Consider the following 20,152-nt stretch of genomic DNA (forward strand, 5'->3'; position numbering starts at 1 on the left):
GTCGCATCTGTTCTACAAGAAAGGGGAATGCATGTCATTATGCACAGGAGTAGTATGCGCAGAACATATTCGAAGTGTGCATTTATTCTGCACAATATGTGTCCACGGTTTCATCGGCGACTAAAAGCCGGTTTCTCACATGCGTTTGTTTGGCTACGACCGGCTACTCCACGGCCGGTTTTTAACCCTTTTCTGACCGCTTATGACTGGCTGTGCAGCAATGCAGCAGGTCATAAGCAGGTTGTGGTCCAAAGTGAAACAAATTGTGCAGTTCAGCGTCGACCGGAAGGGTTGAAGCTGAACTGCGTCTTTCCATCGCAACTTGGTTCACTTCAAGTGCAAGCAAAGCTACAAGCACGAGCGTGTTGCCCCAAACTACGCTTGCACCGCACAAGTGTGCACACTTGGCACGAACAGCGAAAAGCCAGCGTCCACTCTCACAGCTTCTGCAACGCTCACACTTCAAGTGAGACAGCATGGACTCACCTCAGAGTAGGCTGGAGGCGGCTGGTAGAGGTAGTCGTGGACGTAGGCGTACATGGGGGTGAAGTGGGTGTCGCCCAGAACCTCCCCTTCCTCGTCGTCGCCGATGTCGACGGACCCCTCTATACACTCCGCATAAGTCGGGGGAGCTGCCACAGAAAGATCCGAACGACAAATTGTAGGGTGGAATGGGCGTCACGAAGAATTCATGCATTCGTGGGATGCAAATCTGCATTCATCACTGAAATGAGTAGCATTGATAGGGCCGGCTTCTGAGATTTTGTGTCCTTGACATTGTGATGTTGCATGAAACTATGAAGTCACATTGACGTCCCAACCATGTTGGTTCTGTCTACAGGGCCCCTGCCCTCCCTCCGCAATGATTGATTTTTTAAGGTCCGGTTCGGCTACAATAGAGCACTTAACCCGCCGCGCATCGTTGAAGGTCGCGCAAGTGATCGAAACAAAGGATGGTTTGCCACGGGAACAACGGGGAGAGTGGCAGGGGAGAAAGAGTGGTTTTGTCGACTTTCATTAGATGGCACCACAAGGGTGTGACGTGACACTGTGGCTACTGAAAATATGAAAAGCACAAAGGGACAGTCAAGGGCAAGAAGTAGACAGGACAGATGTCCTTGTCTGTCCCTTTGTGCTTTATATTATCAGTATTACCAATAGCCCAACTTCATGTTTTGAGACACCACGAGACACAGCAGAAAATGTGTCTTCTCCTTTGCGCTTATGCAGCAGAATTACAGTATTCTGGGGGAAGCTGGCAGGTTTTCTCTCTCATGTGCCAAGATAAAAACAATGTGAATAGTACAAGCCGCAAATTCTTTTAATGTTAAAAACATTGTGCTGCCCCTTCAAATAAGGTTTGGTGTCCCCTTTGGGGCCCGCCTTGGAGAGTCGCTTACGTTCCACAGGCAGCATGTCGTCGTCGTCTCCTTCCGAGTAGGGGGGTGCTGGCGGGTAGAAGTGTATCCTGGGCCTGCCCAGGGCCCCCACGGAGCGGTAGTGCGGGGGCCTGGACCTCAGGGGCACCGTGCCCACCACAATGGGCAGGTCCACCGACAGGTTGTAGGCTCCGGGGATCTGGAGGGTGATCTGCAAAGGGTGGCCAAACATTCTGTCACTCTTTATCGGTCAGCTTCAAGCCCGGGGTAACGCCCGCCAATTTCTACAGGGTTGTTTCAAAGCATAATTGGGGCCCAAAAAAAAATTTTATTATTTATTTATTAGTTTTTTTATCTCAAAATACTATCAGTCTCTATTGAGACTATGATAGGGTGGGTGTACAAGTGTACAAAGAAAATAACAACAAGAGCAGCACACACGTGAAAAGGTACTATAAAAGATATCACCAAATAATCGCAAAAAATGCTTTGACAATGAAAGAGTGCACTCTGTTTGTTGGTCTATAAATAGAGTGCACTAAAACATGTTGCGAAGGTCTCTTTAGGTGGTGGATTTATCGTATACTCGAATTGCACGAGCACGTGTTTCAGAAGAAAAATTTAAGCCTTAAGAAAATGTCTTTTTTCTATGCACGGGAAGGCAAACAGTAAACACCGTCTGGTTTGATGCTGCTACTCGCACAAATTACCACACACCCTCAGATCTGTCGGATCTAATGTTTGTCTCAAAAATGCTTACGTTTTTTTGTTGTTTTTTTTTTTTTTTTGGTCATGTGTGTGTAGCGGTGCCTTTTTTATTGTTTAGGGGGGGGAGTTGGGCATCCCTTTGACCCCTTTGCAAATAGGTTTTGTTTCCCCAAGAGACGTGCCCCAAAGGTTAGGTCTTCTTTCGCCGAAGGGACGGTACAAAGAAAGAACCGATGCACAGGTTTTCTTTTAATTATCTAACAGGAGCATGTAAGGTGCATGTAAGCCAACCAGATTGAGAAGCATTGATGGAAATATTGGGGCTGAAAAATTGCCACCTTTTCTTCATTTGGTTTCACTTTATCGCATCCGCTTCCGCGATGTTTTGGCGGTCTCAGACGCTGAACTGGAGGTACTTTACGGAGTTTCTCAATCGGATGATGAGCAGCTCTCGTCCTCTGAATTCAAGTGTGAGAAGCGTTTGAAGTCTGAATCAAAAGCTGGCGTTCCGACTGACACTACCGCCAGAGCAGCCGACACACGAAGCGACCCCCTCGTACGTATTATGGGTGCAAAGAGTCCAATTTCGTATCTATACGTCAATGCGCTGTTTACAAACAAGCTGGTGTTTGCCCACACCAGGTGTGGGCACTGCACATGCAAAAACATTAGATTTCCACAAGGTGACGCACCTGCCGTGCCAACAGCAGCGCTATTGTATGAATGTGACGTCGGAGCTGCATGTTTGTCTATAAAGAGCCCTGGCAAAGCAAAACACGGTGCAAATAAAGCATCTATAGTTCCCCAAACACATAAAAGATAGTGGCCCTTGCAGGGGTGCCCACGGTTCTGCGTTGGGTGGGAACTTTCAAATGTGTAATTCTGGACGTACATCTAGGGCATGACTGTATGAGACACTCCAGCACCATTGCCATACATGTATGCCAATGGCCATCAGGGGGTCAAAAGTACCGAGTCGGCACGCACCCTGACGGCGTACTCTACATGGATGAGACAGCAGTTGGTGATGGAGGGGGACACGGCGGGGATCTTGAGCAGCTGGGCGTCCCAGTTGGCCGAGCGGCCGGGCTGGATGGCCACCCCCGTGACAATGGTGAACTTGCAGTGCCGCGACCGGGACTTGCCTCCCGCCAGGAACGTCTGCGTCTGGTGCAGGGTGGCGTGGGGAACCACCGTGCGGCTCGACAGGTTCTCGAAGTCTGCGGTGATGGCGATTGACTCTCCTGCGTGAACGCAATGGCGACGGGGCATAATTACGATGATGATTGGTAACAGCATGCTCTCTCAGCGACTCTCCTGCGTGCAACGAAAGGTCAGGCGCAGTTACAATAGTGATTGGCAACCACATTCTCTCCGAGTGACTCTCCTGTGCACAACAGAAGACTAGGCTCGATAGAAATAGTGATTGGTAACTGCATGCTCTCGGTGACTCTCCTGCGTGCAACGAAAGATAAGGTGCAATTACTGTACTGACTGGTAACCTAATGCTCTCTGAGCGACTCTCCTGCATGCAACAGAAGACTAGGCTCGATTATGACAGTGATCACTAAACTTGTGTTTTCCAAGTGACTCGCCACGCAACAAAAGATGAGGCGCAATTACTACAGTGATCGGTAACCACATGCTCTCCGAGTGATGACGTTATCAAGACTGGACATCAGGATAATTTCTGCATGATTATGCTCGTGCTGCGGAACCCAGGTACTCGAGGTTCAGTCCCCACCTCTGCCCGTTTTGATCTGAATGAGCATCAAACCGGAGTGCGATTGGGTCTCCTTGCTGTGTGATGCGCGTTAAAGACCCCAGGCTAACGGGCATACTGCTCTGTCTAAATTTTTCATCCACAGTGGAGATGCCAGACGCCCACTGGGGCTGGCTAACCTCCCGCTGTCGAAACGTACATATAACAGAATCACTGTATGCATGATTATGTCATCCTGACGTCACAGGACATCATCATGCGGCCACATCACGCCAAAGACATGACAGTCTGCCGCTAAATTTGGGGGGGAGGGGGTGACGTCTCGCCCACCAAATTTAGCAAGAAAAGAGTGTCACACTTTCTCACGACACTCATTCGTAACTTTATGCTTGTCTGATGAACGCCGGCCGCATAACGCCTCTGTTCCGCTATTTCTGATGGTTTCAAAAATTGTTTCAAAAGCTCGGATCTCATTCGAGTCGTTCAGACTTCGAAGTGCTTTTAATCGTCACTACGACCTTGAACGAAACATAAAATAGGACACCACATCTATGCAGATCTTGTCTGCGCTGTCACCATTTAGCAGGCTGTAGCTCCCAGAACTTTCGGCCCATAATGATAGTTTAGTAGAACAGCTCATAAAATCGGCCTATTAAGCAGCAATCCAAACTCGCAGCAGAACAGGTTTCTGCTGCATGTGCCTCCACCGCTGCACCGCCAGCAGGATCGTAACAAGCAACAGCCCGAAACCTTTACGACATCGACGACGGACGTCACCAACGTGGTACGCGTGCAAGTTTTCAGTTGACTAGAGCGCGCGTTTCTCTAAACAGGAAGCAAGCCGAGACTCACGCGGCAGCAAGCTTTGTTCTCACCAGGACAGTAGCCCTTGCGATCCGTCCTCGCGTACAGCGAGATGGGTCCCGAGGTACAGCACCAACAACACAGCGTCTTCTCCACGCTGCTCTCCACCGGCATCTGGAATGGGAAAGCATGTGCCGTAAGCGCCGATGCCTTTCGGACTCTCGCCGCATCGCCAAGGTCGAACGTTGTCTCAACCTTGGCCCATCACAATCGCTCTCGTTCAATTACTAAGGATAAGTTGGCTCGCACATGCCATCTTAAAGGGTGACTGCAAAGAAAAAAAATGTTTTTTTTAAACAGTCTGGTTAAATGGGACACGTGCGTCAAAAAATAAATTTTACGCAAAAAAAAATTATTTTAAACCAATATTGATGGCACGAAATTTATTGTAGTTGCATCTGAATTATGCGCGCAAAGTCCATGACGTCACGGAATGGTCATACACTCTTTCCACCTCAACGAGATGGTCATACACTCTCTACACCTTAACGTGATGCCTAGAGCTTCTCTCCTCCACGCGCCCGAAATGCCAAGAGAGAAAATAAGTGGAAAGGAGGTGACTGCCGACTAAATTGCTTCTTGCACCGTCAATATTGCTCTAAAAGTATTTTTGTTAGGCGTAAAATTAATTTTTTTTACACATGTGTCCCAACCAGACTGTTTAAAAAAAAAAACTTTTTTTTTTTCTTTTCAGTGGTTGTTTTGCACGTTTGCGTCGAAGGGCGACCGGGTCCTTCGCGACCGCTCATAACTATGTACGGTGATAGAATGCGCTGGCACAGTGGTGCCACCTGTCGTGTAGCCCCGGTACCGCACATAACAAGACTGAAGGTTTTGCAGCATCTGCGAGATCAAAGCTGCGCACCATCCATGAGAAACAGTCGCTTGTAACGTTGTCAGAATTATCTCGGGCCCGGTGTGAGAGAATGATCTATAAATGGTTTGACATGCTTATATTTTGTCACAAAGAAGTGAGGAAATATGCACAGGTCGGAGGCATTCCAGAGCGACTCGACGGGCAACGCCATCGCGACCTCTCGTCATAGGCGGTTGTAAGCGGCTGCAGCATGTTCAATCCCACTCTAATGCTCAGATGTGAACCAGCTTTTAGTGCACAGAAAGTACAATGATAGGAAGCTTCGTTTGCGTGGCTCTCTTGTCTCGTTATTCTCGCACCCCGTAAAATTTCGTTAGTCGGTGGCGGGCTGATAAGCCGGTGCATGCTCCGCCTACATCTCGAGCTTTCTGCCCTTGATAACGCTTGGTTGCACGCGAAGCCGAAGCTTGGTGGAAGGCAACAAGCGCGTGCTAGAGACGGAGCTTCCACCAAATTCTCAGCCTGTCATTGACTATAGCTGCCGAAGCAGGTTAATTGTGGACGAGTCGGAAGGCCAGAGTGTTTTGCCGGGATGTGCCACCAGGACAGGTGTGTCGCTGGACCCATGTTAAGCGTTCATTTGTTAAATATTTTGTGGGAGAGCACGTGCAAAGCAGTCTCAATTCTGTCCATTTGTGATATATGTGAGTTTGGTTTCACTAGGAGGAACTGATTACACCTCTATTGTTTTCAAGTTGTCAAAATCTTAACCAAAATGATGACTGTTTGATTTGAAACAAAAGAAAATCGGGGAAGTGCAATTGCACCACACTACTGTCTGCTCGTATATGGATGACGGCGCAGCTCCAGTGCCACAGATAATTAATTTCAAAATACCTATCCGCAAAGGTTCTTATTGTCAAAAGATATGCGATAGAGAAGGTTCAAGAGCAGTGTACTAGAAAACCTACATCAGTATGTCAACAAAGATTTCTTTCTTTGACACATCTCATTCCACTGCCACAGACGATGCACTTTTCATGCCTTTCACAGTACTGCTCATTGTCAAAATGCATGTGATAAGATTTTACCACAATGTATTAGAAAATAATGAGTCAACAAAGATTCGTTCCCTTGACACATCCCATTCCACTGCCTCAGGTAATGCACTTCTAATGCCATAATGCCATTCCCCAATGGTGCTCATTGTTAAAAGGTATGCAATTGAAAAGACTCCATAGCAGTATAGCAGATAATCAACATCAATACTTTGTCAACAAAGATCTGTTCCTTTAACTCAGCTGATTTTTAAAAAGCAATGCAATGGTGACGATTGTGGTTATCCATGGCCACAAAACTGTTCAGTGGGGGCCTTGCACCATGTAGCACACCATGGATTCACCAAAAACTAAAATTTTGACAAAGCCCGCCCTAAGTAAGGGGCAGCCCAGTTTCAAGCAGCACATGTTGGTTAGATCTGGATCTTACTATGTGACGCGAGCATGGTTCAACGAACCAGACATATCACAATGCAGATTGTCAACGAAGTAGACACCACGGCACTGGAGCTCAGGCACTGGAGCTCGCTCGCTTGATAGCAGATAACAACGGTTTTGGTTTCGTGCTGGCTCTTGTCAGCGTGGTGATAGCCTTCCGGTTTTGTCTGTTGTAGTTGTGCGTTTGGAGTTCGCTGCACTTCAGGTTGCAACATCTTTCAAGCGCAAGGTGCAGCGTTGTTAATCAGCGAGGTACTTTCCCTCCTGCTCCCCTCCACCTCGGAGTTATCAAGGCCAAGGTTGGCTTTGTGAGACAAGAGCTCGAAGACTTCTTAAACGTTTGAAAGCTTCGTTCGAGTTATATTTAGAACTCCTTTATCGCTGCAACGAAAGTTTGTCGGTAGCTGAGGACTGCTGCTGTGCATGAACGCAAGGACGCACGTCAATGTTTTGCCCCGCAACAGCAGAAGGGCTCGCTCTCCTATAAAAGAGGTAAATATTTCGGGATTTGTTTTATAGCACAGCTTTTTAAGGTAGCTGATTAGATCTGGCATCACGTCAAAGCTTATAGAGCATGGATCTTGTGCTTGTCTATGTTTGTGTTGCCGAAATGCCCAGTTAAAAAAGTGAAAGCCATTTACAACTCCCTGTAATGCCAAATTGGAGCGCAGCTCTTGAGGAGGAGGAGGGAAGGGTACTGAGGGCCACGTGACATAGGGGAAAGGGTCACGTGACATAGGGGAAAGGGTCACGTGACCCTTTCCCCTAGGGGGTCACGTGACCTGGGGGTGTCACGTGATCTGGGGGTGTCACGTGACCTAGGGGCAAGATTTTTCCGCTAGATTTAGCGGCGAAATTTTTTAGCAGGGGAATTTTTCCTCTAGATTTAGCGGGGAAATTTTTTTCGTTAGATTTAGCGGGGGAATTTTTCCGCGCTAAATTGGACAACAAAAATTTTTTGTTGTCCCACTATGCTTTTAATGTGTAAGCTGCTTAGTTCGAATAGCGTTTTCGTGTAATTCATACTTTTTGTTCTCGCGGCCCAGTTGAGTGCGCTTCTTTCCGAGCACCGGTGCACTGCGGAGAAGCAACGCCCACGGAGCTTGCTTCCGTGGGTGTTTTTTCTCTGTAGTGCGCTGGTGTTCGGCAAGAAGCGTGCTCAACGGGGCAAGAGCATGGCAGTTTCGCGGCAGTTTCCATTGCAACTTACGCGGACGCTGTGATGTGGCGGCATGGCATAGGTCCATGTTGCAACGTCCACGCAAGTTGCTATGGAAGCTGCCGCGCAGCACCCGTTTTCAGTGCTCGTGTTCCCTGCAACTTTTTTGCTGGATGAACAAACTTAATTTTGTTTTGACATGTCATGTGCTGTCTAAACAGTTCATGATAAACAACATTTTGGGGATCAAATATCTAGTTTGTATGTGAACCATCCATATAGCAAATCATAATTTTATCTTGCATCATATTTCAATGAATTTCTGATAATCCAAACAAAATTCATGACTTCCTGGAGTTTGAATTAGCGAGAGTCTACTTGGACCCAACCCTGTGTGCCGAGCGAGTAGGGCTGATGGGCTTATTATTCTCCGTTTCAGAGCTTCAAAGTGGCTTCAAAGTCGATTGTAGTCATTGTAATCACCTAGTAAGCCCCCATCACTTCTGTTGACCTAGAAGAATCTCCAAAACATCAGTGGTTGGGAACCACTGCTCCAAAAGCTAGTTTGCACATTTGCATTCTCTAGTGTTGAGTGAGTTGCGTTTTCTTGTAACTATTTAGCACACTTGTACCGTCCGTCGAATAGCCCTGGAGTGCTTTTAAACCTGCATACACATTTTTATAATATTTTATGCATTATTCTTATCATCGTGGGTTTGAAATAATTCTGAGTGTTACAAGAGACTCTTTTTCATAAATAATGTGTAGATTTGATACCACAAATGCTGCAAAACCTTCAGTCCGGTTGCTCACAAGTCGGAACTTAAACAAACGACAATCTGTACACCCAACCAACTGACTTCCACGCTAAAACCCAAAGATAAATAAAGGGTTCTTCTCATTATTCCAGAGGGGGCCCCTCCGTCACACAGCACACAGAACCGCAACAACATGGCCACTTTCGAAAGAATGGTTGTCGGTCCCCTACTGCAAGGAACAGTGGCAGCCATATTGGCTTGTATCTTGTCTACAACTCTGCTGGTCCTGTTGGCCGCCGCCGCAATGCTCGTTTGCACGCTGCTCGCCGCCTCCGCTGCGTTGGTTGTCTCCTTGCTCGTGTTCCTGGCTGTGGTGTGCGGAGTCGTCGCTGCAACGGCGCTGTTTGTGATCTTCATCATAGCGCCGCTCATTCTGGGATCGTCTGCAATTGCGTTGCTTGCTGTCGGTGCACTGTTGATGATGTTCTTCGACATCTCCGCACTACCATTCATGAACAGCGCCGACACCGAGGGTCAAGTTGACATCAAGAAGATAGAAAACGCTAACATCGATCCGGTCGTGAAAGCTGAAAAGAGTGTGAAGTGCCAGTGCGTTTGTGTGCAAGAGTTCAATGGGTTGGACGACCTCAAAGCTGATTAGAGTCTCGTAAAATCCCTCGAACATTGTGTGATAAATGTTTCATTTTTAACTTTGGTTCAGTCTACGAAGCAGTGGTGTCATTTCTGGGATGGCCTTACTGTGAAAGGTTATTTGAATCTATAACAACTGACTGGCAACGATCAACAATCTCAAAGTTGGCTAGGGTGTCGTGAGCTCTGTTTTATGAGTTTAAACCAAAAGCCCACAAAAAATTGTATAATATTATCAATGTTTATTTACAATCTGAGGTAGAACAAATTACAAGAAACAAAATATCTATAATAGACATGGTGAAAGGGGTGGTCCGCTTCATTGATTGATTTTCTTTATAATTAGTTGCCTTTTTGGTTTCCTTTTTTTTTCTCCTCATTCGTCAATTCTTTAGTTAGTTTTATTTTGCGCGAATTTTTACATTGAGTTATATCTTCAGGCGGTCCGTTAAAAGTTTAGGTACGTAGTATTTTCTTGTTGCCTCTCCATATTTCGTTTTTATATATGATTCTACATATATTATGCTTGGACGTAACATTCTTTCCTTAACTGTTTCTATTTTATGTTTATTGTATAAAAAATGTTTTGTTATGGATTCTTCAATTGATCACTAAAGCACAACACTCCTAAATCTTTCTGCATAAACTTATCAAAAACATATTCTTCACTATTATGTCCCACCTTTCTAAGTATTGTATTTGGAAGTTTTGATTTTTATTTTACAGATATTTGGCACAGTACTCGTTAACAGTTATTGCATATTGTAATACTGGTTTTCCTAAGGAATTATATATCATTCGAAGAACAGAACGGAGAACCGTATCTTGAATATGAAACATGTGCCGTCGGCATTCTCAACTTCTTGCATACCTGTTCTACATGAATTTTCCATTTAAGATGATGATCTATGTACATTCCAAGATATTTTACATTGTCGACGTATTCTAGTGTCGGCAAAAAAGCTGTTACAGTTATTCTCGTGCATTTTTATCTATATTTCGGTATGTATTTTTTTTTCCTTGTGTCTCGGAAGCACGTTACTTGGGTTGTGGGAAAATTTACGATTATTTGATTTTTACTGTACCATTGAAAGAATATTGAAAATATCTTCCTGAACCTCACCTACGGCGCTTGCAGATTCCTTGCGGGCGTAGACAATTACCGTATCATCAGCAAACTGAAAAAGTTGTTAGTTTGACCTGGGTTATCTCGTTAACATATAAATTAAAAAGTGATGGGCCGAGAGTACTGTTCCCTATGGTACTCTGTGGTTGACTTTAATTTCTCTACTATATTTGGAAGCTAGTCGCACCCTTGGTGTCTACCAAGGAGAGAAATTTGAAAAAATATCATATGCCCTCCCCTAAATCCTTATGCTATGTAACCTATCTAATACAGAATGATTTATTGTTTTAAAGGCCCTAGAGAAGTCTACAAACAAGGCTACTATATATTTCCCGCTGTCCATGTTTTCGTACACGTCAAAAAAGTCCTCTAATAAATCACATATGCCTATATGTTTTCTAAACTGATACTGTATATGAATTACTATATTATGCTTTGTGTTAAAGCTTTAAAATATTTTATTAATCAAGAGTACACACACTGGTCTATAATTAAGAAGTTTGTTTTTCTCACCTTTTTTTTTGTATATTGGCCTTACTACAGCTGTTTTAAGTTTTCTAGGAATGACACCCCTAGAGAATATACAATTGCACAGCTGGATCAGTACTGGTTTTAACACATGAATCTGGTATTTAATATCCTTTGGCCTTATTTGATCTAACCCCACTGCTTTATTCATTTAAATTTTTTCCACTATTTCTATTCAATCATTTTGAGCCGTATCTGGAAGAAATAATGAATCGCAGATTTTTATTTGATTATGTTGTCGTTCCCTTGGTCCACTACAAAGAGGTTTGATTGACTGTACATTTTCTGTATTAAAATCGTTGGCGAGCTTTTCTATGTCATAATTAGGGCCAAAATTAATTTCTGTTTAATCGATTTTTTCTTTTTTCGTCCTAACAGCTGATTTACTAATGACCAACACTGTGCTGCATCTTTCGTTTCATAAAACTTGGTTCAATAATATTTTCTTTTCGTGTTTCTTATCACTTTGTTCCTAATTTCCCGATGGTTGTTTTTATGTTTCTTGTTATTAAGAAAGCGCTTTAAGAGCTGCCATGCCCATGTTTTTGTGTTGTATGAACCACATACCGTAAAATACCGGGCAAGTGCCCACTCAAAATTTAGAGATAATCGCAAAAAAAATGGGGAATGAGCACTTGTCCGGTCATCAATTTTACATATAAATGTACTGTGCATATTTTCTCAGATCTTAGAAATTTGGATATGGGCGCTTAATGTGGAATGGGCAGATGCGCGGTATTCTAGGGTAGGTCACGTACATCAACTCTTAAAATTATAAGACTATACAAGTAGTTATGAATGTCTATAAATTTCAGAGATGTGTAGTAGACACATGGCCATTCTAACTGCTATCAATATTATGTGGATCATTATATGGGGTGGACAAAATAACTTGTCCCGGGATTGCAATTGCTTAGGAAAACAGATTTATTTTAAGAAATTCCGTTGCTCGCCACGCCGTCTCGCGATAGCTGCAGGAAGCACTCGTCACAGCATTGCCGACTTTCGACCGAACGCTTGCTGTGCCCATTCGGCGACGGCACCACAGGTACAACTCTCGGAAGTCTGCGTCGGAGCTTGTCACTAAAAATGTCAAGGACGTCATTCTCATTTCTCGCAGGAACAGAGCTTAGCCTTCAAATTTCAAGAAGCGACATCTACCACTAAAACGCTCCTTTGACAAAAATCCGAGCTCTCCATGCATAGGCACGAATTTCTTTTGGGCTGCCTTAGGGCGAGCTTTGGTACTGATGGCAGAAAGGAATGTAAACTTTATTATTTTACTGCAAGAATGTCGGCAGCAAGGGGGACCCCAATCATATACTTTTTTCCTTTGGCTGCCAGTAACTAAGCATTTTTTAACATGGAAGACTTTTGAAAGTGTGCGACTTCAGCAGCAAAGCAAGCTGATCGACCGGGCTGTGAGGGGAGGCAGTCTGAAGCCGCAGTCACACTGCCGATACATCGTACAAATGAGTCTGCATACGCTGCCTTCGAAGCATACGTATATATCTATGTATGAAGCAAAGAGGCTTTGAACATGCTAGAGGTATGTCTTTAGGTAGTCCTCATCATGTCTGCTGCAAGTACCGTGCCTTTTGTTTAGTGTATGAGTTGGGTCCTTCCTTTTCAAGTTTTCTGTCATTTTACAAAAATCAAGGGGGGGGGGAGGGGGGGGTATAAAAGTTGGCGCTTTGCACCGAGCTGGTAATTGGAGAGAAATCCAGGTTTTCAAGAAAGTATTACAGAATTTGGGATTTTGAAGTTATTCTTAGAAATATCCCTGAAAATAGAAAAATTCCCATCTCTATCCTAGTGTTCGGAGATCTGAATGTTCTCTTAACGTCGCAGCTGACGCGTACATTTGCAATGCACAACATTGCTTTAGTTCGACAGGAACAGCATATTTGCTGTTCCCATCAAAACAAAGTTTTGAGAGAAGTTTTTCATCCTCCTCTTTTCTCTTTCTAGCTTCGCTTCTGAGGTAGCTAGCACATCTGTTCCTACCAACTTTCTTGCTTTCTAGAAAAAAGAATTTTGAAGCAAAAGAATTAAAAAAATGATAAAATTCCATTTTTTAAATTTGGGAAAAAAAAAAACAGCTCTTTTGGAGGAGGAGGGAATGGTGCTGAGGGTCACCTGTTCTCAGGGGGGGGGGGGGGGTTAAATTTACCTTAGGAGGGGGGGGGGGGGGTGTCACGTGACCCCCAGAAAAATTTTTCTGCTAGCTTTAGCGGGGAAATTGTTCCACTAGACTTAGCGGGGAATTTTTTCCGCTAGATTTAGCGGGAAAAATTTTCCGCTAGATTTAGAATTTCTCCGCTAGATTTAGCGGGGAATTTTTTTCACTAAATTTAGCGGGGAAATTTACCCATAATGCACCGCGTGGTTATGCCGACGGCGACACCGACGGCGACGCCGCTCAAGCCGGAAACGGACGCCTAAGAGCTGCGCTCTAAAAATTAGATTTAACTCGATTTCGAAGAGACACAAACGGGTTGCAAAATACCTGGAAATCATGGGTTTTACCCGAAAACGGAAGACCCTATGTATACAGTGTTACTGCGGCTTACTGGACGTCTGAACTAGCCGGCAGCAAAGACAAGCAGTCAAACTGGATGGGCCAGCGTACCAGGTACTCGTTGCGGTTGATGTCGATGGGGCTGATGACGGTGAAGGCCTTCTTGGTCTTGTGGTTGAAGGACCACGGCTTCTCAACCTCTGCCTTGAGCCAGTAGCGCACGCTGCCGTACTTGCCCTCAAACGACGTCGTGACGCCGCTGCATGAAAAAGATCACCTGGCTTAGTACCGAAGGTGTGATGGCATTTCATTCGGTTGCTGACAAACGCACCTTCTATTGGACGTGCTGATCGTAAGTTTCCCGTTAAATTTTAGCGGGAAGATTGCGACGTCATGTCACCTGACACTAGGACGTCGGGAGCTCTCTATACAGAGCTCCCGTACAAACCTATCACTAAAAAAAACTGCACTGTATCAAAAGGATAACAAGGCATTTCGATTTCGTGACGGCACCTCTGTGAAAACGTAAGACGCAAAAAAGCGTTGCAACCAAGAAGGCACTTCTACTACTACGGTATATATGGTGGTCGCTGTAGCAAAGCTCCCTTGTGTTCATAGGCGTGCGCAGAGAGGGGGGGGGGGGGGGGGGCAGGTGTGCTATGGCCTACCCCAGTGACTCTAGAGAGGTGCAAATTAAGTAGGGTTCTATATTTGTTGTGTTGCACAACAAAATGTATACCTTATTTAATTTGTGCAGCTCTGGAGACATTAGCGGGGGCCATAAAATGCTCCCCCCCCCCCCCCCCCCCCCCCGCTGTGCACGCCTACGCTTGTGGATGGCATCTCACTCCCAGTGGCTGGCGCAAGCGATCATGTGACCATAGCAACCAGTGACGTTCTTGTCTGAAATCGCAGTAAGGATACACGCACGACTGCACCGAGGTTTACCAACCCAAAAACATATTCTTTGTATCGTGATTTTGTCATATAGGACCAAAGCACTTAGCAAATTGCTTTATAGAACCTTTAATGTCAAGTAGGCCAGCACATATTTCTAGGGTCTTACTAGGTGAGAAGTCGTGAATAAATTTAGTGTGTCACTTCTGCTAGATTTCTTCTGGGAAATGAAACAGTCTCTAGATTGACTTGTATGAGCTATTTAATCTGTGATGCTCAGGAAACTTTATTTTCATAGCAAAGGAGATGAAGTACTGGGTGATTCAAGGAGAGGCCAGGCTCTTTGAGTCGACCGCAAAATTCGGTTTCTTAACCTATCGCGCTACGATTTTGTGCAGCGTTGCCCACAGATGGTGCTTTTTTTTTTTTTTTTGTAAAATTTGCAAAGAGCGAACTTACCTGAGGAAAAAGTAAAGAAAGAAAAAGGCTTAGCTCCTATGGAAACGCAGCGACGCCACCGGTCTTCAAACAACACGGCGCCGTTTCGCACGGGAGACAAGAGATGGCGCAAGCAATCGCGACGCCAACTGCCGCCAACGAACGAGCATACGACGCCGAGAGCCGGCGTCTTTAGCAGACAAGAAACTGCAGTTCCTTGTTACCGCGCCTGTTTTTGTTTCTGCGACTGTCGCCGCCTGCGGAACGCGCGCCGCTTTTGAGTCGAAAAGATTGTCTGCTAGAGACGCCGGCTCTCGGCGCCGTATGCTCGTTCGTTGCGCCATCTCTTGTTTCCCGTGCGAAACGGCGCCGTGTTGTTTGAAGACCGGTGGCGTCGCTGCGTTTCCATAGGAGCTAAGCCTTTTTCTTTCTTTACTTTTTCCTCAGGTAAGTTCGCTCTTTGCAAATTTTACAAAAAAAAATGCACAATCTGTGGGCAACGCTGCACAAAATCGTAGCGCGATAGGTTAAGAAACCGAATTTTGCGGTCGATTTAAAGATCCTGGCCTCTCCTTGAATCACCCTGTAGTATCTGTGCTGTGCCACAAATTGTTGACCTGAAGTCACCAGCCAAACCAAATGCTGGTAGAAGGGCAGAGGCCCAGAGGTTTTTTTGGCTGATGCTTTTAGAGCGCAGCTCTTAGGCGCCCGTTTCCGGATTGAGTGGCGTCGGCGTAACCGCGCGGTGCATTATGGGACATTTTCCATGACGCACCGCGTGGGGAGGAGGAGGAGGGGAGGAGTTTGAAGGATGAGGGGAGGAGGAAGAGGAGGGAGGAGTAGCAGCAGGGAGGAAGAGGAAGGAGGGGTATACCTTTCCCTCCTCCTTTAAGATGCCCTCCAGAGAAAAGAGGAAGAAGGAGCTCCCCTCTTATCAGGATCTTCCTTTGTGACTCCCGGATAAGCACAGACCGTCGCTATTCTCCTCCCAGAAGATTATAGAAGATAAAACCGTCACTCAAAATTCTTACAAAAGCGGCCTCTCTCTCCTTTCTTTACATGGTGTTCAAAAGTATGCGATGTGACGCCAGTGCAAGGAGCCAAACGTCTCATTTTTTGGTGTGAGTGACTCTACGGAGCTCAATTCTATTGAGTGACTCCATACAAATGAGCTCCAGTGTGACAAAAGCAGTTGTAATGGACCTTTTCCAAATACCGACGGCACCAGGCGGTGGCTGCACGAACTAAAAATCGCGGAAGTGACCTACCTGCGCTACCATCGATAATGGGAGCTACGTTACCAGTTGCTTCGCTCTCTGAGCAGCGTCGCGTGCCCAACGCAACGAGGTAGGCCTAGCGCGACTTTAAAGAAGGAAATCCGTAGCGTCCACCCAAACGTCGTGTTTTTCTTTCCGTCCACTTTCTTTTTTTGTGTAACACAATTATATATATGCTGCAATTACGTGTTCTACTCGTCGATTTACAGCCTCATTCCGAATTTCCTCGATTTTTTCGTGCCGACTTCCACCGCTTGGCATCGGGCGCTCGCGCGTGCGCAGAACGCTTCTCGGAAAAGGTCCAATATTGCGTCCATTGGGATGGTAATTAGTTGTGCCCCTGCATGCAACACGGCGCGCGTTGCACACTGGGAACTAGTTGGCCAGGGAGGAGAGCGGCATGGTTTCGGTTTCGATCGACACGTCGACAAGAGATTATACACAGAGCGTGGGCTATTAACGGCCGTTATCTCATGTTTTCTGGTCCCGAGAGCGTCATTTGTTGTCTCTAAACTAACCTAAATGGCCAGATCTTGAAGCTTTAGCACAAGCCCGAGACGTATAGCTTGTCTTAACATATGCTTGTTGTATTTTTGTACATGAGCCTTTATGTTAGCGTTTCGAGGTATGGTGAACGAACCAGCTCGACGCCGCGAAGCTCGGGGATCTTGCTAGTGTACGAGTCAACAAGCTGTAGCAACCAATCAGTATGCACTAAGCTCGCGCCTTTACATTAGTGTTGTTGATCAGGAAGTTTGTTTGTTTAGTACCTTCATAGACGAAATATAACTTTTTCGCAATTACTGTTCTTCTTGATACGCCTCATTTTTAACACTTCTTATCTCTTAGCTGTACTGACCCGCAGCACTGCACGAAGTGAAGTCCCCACCCGCTTGCATTCCACTAATATTCAACATCGTGTATCCACATAAAGTTATCCTGCACTCATATAGGCACATTCGCACATACAAACCGTTCTAAGAAAGCAAAAGTCGAGCACTTGTTTGAAGAACTCGCACCGTTCGCTGGAAGTGCGCCGGACGGGCATGTACCCCTCCCTATGCGGTGCGCCGAACGAACGAAATTATTCAAAGTGCATTTGACGGTTGCTAATGGCCATACTATTTGTTATGTGTTTGCTTCCTTCCTGACTGAGTATGCCGAGATAATTTCACACACACCGTTCTGGCACAGATCTTGAGTGTCAGTAAAAGCTCGTCCAAAAAGGCTTAGCGAGGAGTAGGGGACGCTTGTTAGGGCCTCCGTCGTACTAGCCGATCTCAGCGCTTGCGAAAGCTTAATCTTCTATCAGCATAAAATTGGAGTCGGAGATATATGATGACACGAGGAAGACATCATAGTATGCAGTAGTGAGGTCGAATTTATTGCGTTTTCTTAAAAGTTTATGCGTCAACGCTGGGCTCAGCTTTGATACTCCTGTGAGGATGCGGCTTGGTTTTCGCCCAATGAAGTAACAAGAAGCGGACGTGTGGCAAACAAAAGGTGACCAAATTTCAGTTGTAGTTCACTGGTACTAGACGGGATTATTGAAATCCGAGCTTAAAGATGCACTCGTGGGGTGAGGTGACTGGGCGACGTCTTACTACGTTTGCATAAGCACGCACAATATCCGGTGTTTCGGGAACCAAGGAAAGTGCCCCAGTCTTCGTTTTATATCGCTCGAGAATGAGTGTACTGTACATTCGTAAAAAGTCAGATAATTCAAAACGCAAGCAGCGCGTTCGGTCGCGGCGTGATAGCATGAGATGAATAAGCTGCTCAATTGAAACCGAAACTGAATGGCCAACTAGTTCCCAGAGTGCACTGCGTGGTATTTCGCCGCGATGGGGCGCGTCGGTTTTGGAATAAGTCCATTAAACTACAATTACTCTTGACCAAAGGTAATTATGACTAGAATTACTCAGCACCTTTATTTATTGACAGTAACCTGGGTATATCTAACTGAATTACTGTCGAAGAACAGATATAAGTGGATATCTATGCAGCAGAAACATGTCTTCTCGGAATTATGTATCTACAGCATAGAGATCATACATACTAACTCTAGAGGAAAAGGTCCGCCATTTTCCCATACATTCTGGCTGCCGCAAGCGGCGGATCATGCAGGCAGACCCTCGGGGTCCCAAACACGGTTACATCATCGGAGCAGTTTCGTGAACTTCAACAATCCACGAACTTACCGGTGGAAAGATATTCGCGTTCCTTTCGAAGCTTTCTTTTTGAATAGCGCGCAGATGTACGGCCTCGCGTTAACGCTAAACTAAACCATATACGCCTCGCAAGTGGGCTCATTTTCGTCTTCTGCGCATAAGAAAGGAAGTAGCGGTGACGTCAGAACGCCGAACTCTGATTGGCTGATCGCAACCCCCTATCTCAGCGTCGTCTGCTCCTTTGCAACGTCGTCTGCTCGCAACGTCGTCTGCGTCTGTCTTACCTTTCCTGCGACTTTCGGAGCGAACTCGACCTCGCCTTTAAGAGAGGGCAGACGAAATAACTCGAGCGGTACGTTGTTTTTGTCTAACAACTAGCAGACGCGCATCAAGGAGGGAAGTCAAAGGACTCCCTGGCGAGGTGTCCCGGGGCGCCGAGGTTTTTTTGCTTAGAACCGAGGCAAGTTCCCTCCCAAATACTTTTTCCCTCCATTCGTGTGCGGCGAGACCCCGCACTCTTTAACGGCGTCGGCGGGTAGGCGCAGTTAACGTCGTCTGTTTTACGTCTGCTAGTCAAAGCTGTCAAAGCGATGGCTGCTTTAGCTTTGCTGCGTCTGTCGGAGATTCACCGCTTTTTCATCGGCGAGAGTCACCGTTGCCTCAGGAAACAAGGAGATAACAAGAGGAAGAAATTGACATTTTAATCTAAAACTGAGGTCAGCAATCAAAATATTATACGGGAAGGGTTCACAAGGGTCGCACGGGCATATTCCATTCAACACGCCAGCCGGTCGTGGGCAGACAGTCGCCGAGTCGCGGAGAGCCTGCTAGGCCTAACTGCCCAGCTCGTTTGGTCGCGTTCGGTGGGATCGTGGCCGTGGGAGCTTTTCCCGGGTGTTTGTGGATCCAGCGTTCTTGTTCGTCGTGGTCTGTTTCAAGTACTTTTTACTTTTTTCTTGCTGCTTGAAGTCGGGACGCGTCAGAACCGCACGTAAAAAAATAAACGTCCGTGGGTTGTCGCGACCGCGACGTTGTCGGCCATGCTGATTTGATCGTAAGAAGTGCGTGAGACAGCTTCGGAGCTGTCGTAGGATTTTGTCGTAACCTGCGCAAAACTTACGAAAATTTCGTTTCGTGAATACGAATTTGTTCTTAAGTTTTGTCTTACGCACATTTTTGGTGTAAGATCGTTTCGTGAATCTGGCCTCTGCACTTCCGAAAGTCGCAGGAAAGGTAAGACAGACGCAGACGACGTTGCGAGCAGACGACGTTGCAAAGGAGCAGACGACGCTCAGATAGGGGGGCGGGATCAGCCAATCAGGGCTCGGCGTTCTGACGTCACCGCTACCCCCTGCGCGAGAAGCAGACGAACTTGCCCTCCGCATACCCGGCTTCGCCGGTGGGGCGCGGGTGGGCGCGGTTGAGGAATACGAAACTGCACAACCACCAGATTTCCGAGATTTCGACAGAAAGGAAGTTAATGCAGTGTAATGACTTTATTGCTTTTTATAAGCGTTAGAATAGCTCAGAATTTAGTTTACAACGTTAAATGATCACTGTTTATATTGCTGAGAGTTTTCACTCTTCGCGTTTACCATGGCAACGTTGCTTTCTTTCTCTCGTGTTCTGTCGCTCTCTT

The 20,152-nt window shown here is 46.0% G+C and overlaps 1 protein-coding gene and 1 long non-coding RNA gene across 2 annotated transcripts in view; one reads left to right on the top strand and one right to left on the bottom strand.

The window, feature by feature from the left end:
- Nucleotides 1-20,152, bottom strand: part of LOC8025063 (arrestin domain-containing protein 3) — an 82,275-nt gene that overhangs the window by 1,118 nt on the left and 61,005 nt on the right. Inside the window, exons 3-7 of the mRNA XM_042288893.1 lie at nt 13,842-13,989; nt 4,686-4,788; nt 3,075-3,331; nt 1,401-1,590; nt 487-632 (exon numbers count right to left, since the gene is read on the bottom strand). Coding sequence (XP_042144827.1) covers nt 487-632; nt 1,401-1,590; nt 3,075-3,331; nt 4,686-4,788; nt 13,842-13,989 — 844 coding nt within the window. The remainder of the gene's footprint in view (nt 1-486; nt 633-1,400; nt 1,591-3,074; nt 3,332-4,685; nt 4,789-13,841; nt 13,990-20,152) is intronic.
- On the top strand, nt 7,090-11,670 carry LOC120836369. Its single transcript, XR_005714642.1, has 2 exons — nt 7,090-7,479; nt 9,057-11,670. It is a non-coding gene; the product is annotated as an uncharacterized LOC120836369 (long non-coding RNA).

The sequence above is a fragment of the Ixodes scapularis genome, unplaced genomic scaffold (genome assembly GCF_016920785.2).
Source record: "Ixodes scapularis isolate PalLabHiFi unplaced genomic scaffold, ASM1692078v2 PGA_scaffold11__112_contigs__length_91849675, whole genome shotgun sequence".
Classification (NCBI taxonomy): Eukaryota; Metazoa; Arthropoda; class Arachnida; order Ixodida; family Ixodidae; genus Ixodes; species Ixodes scapularis.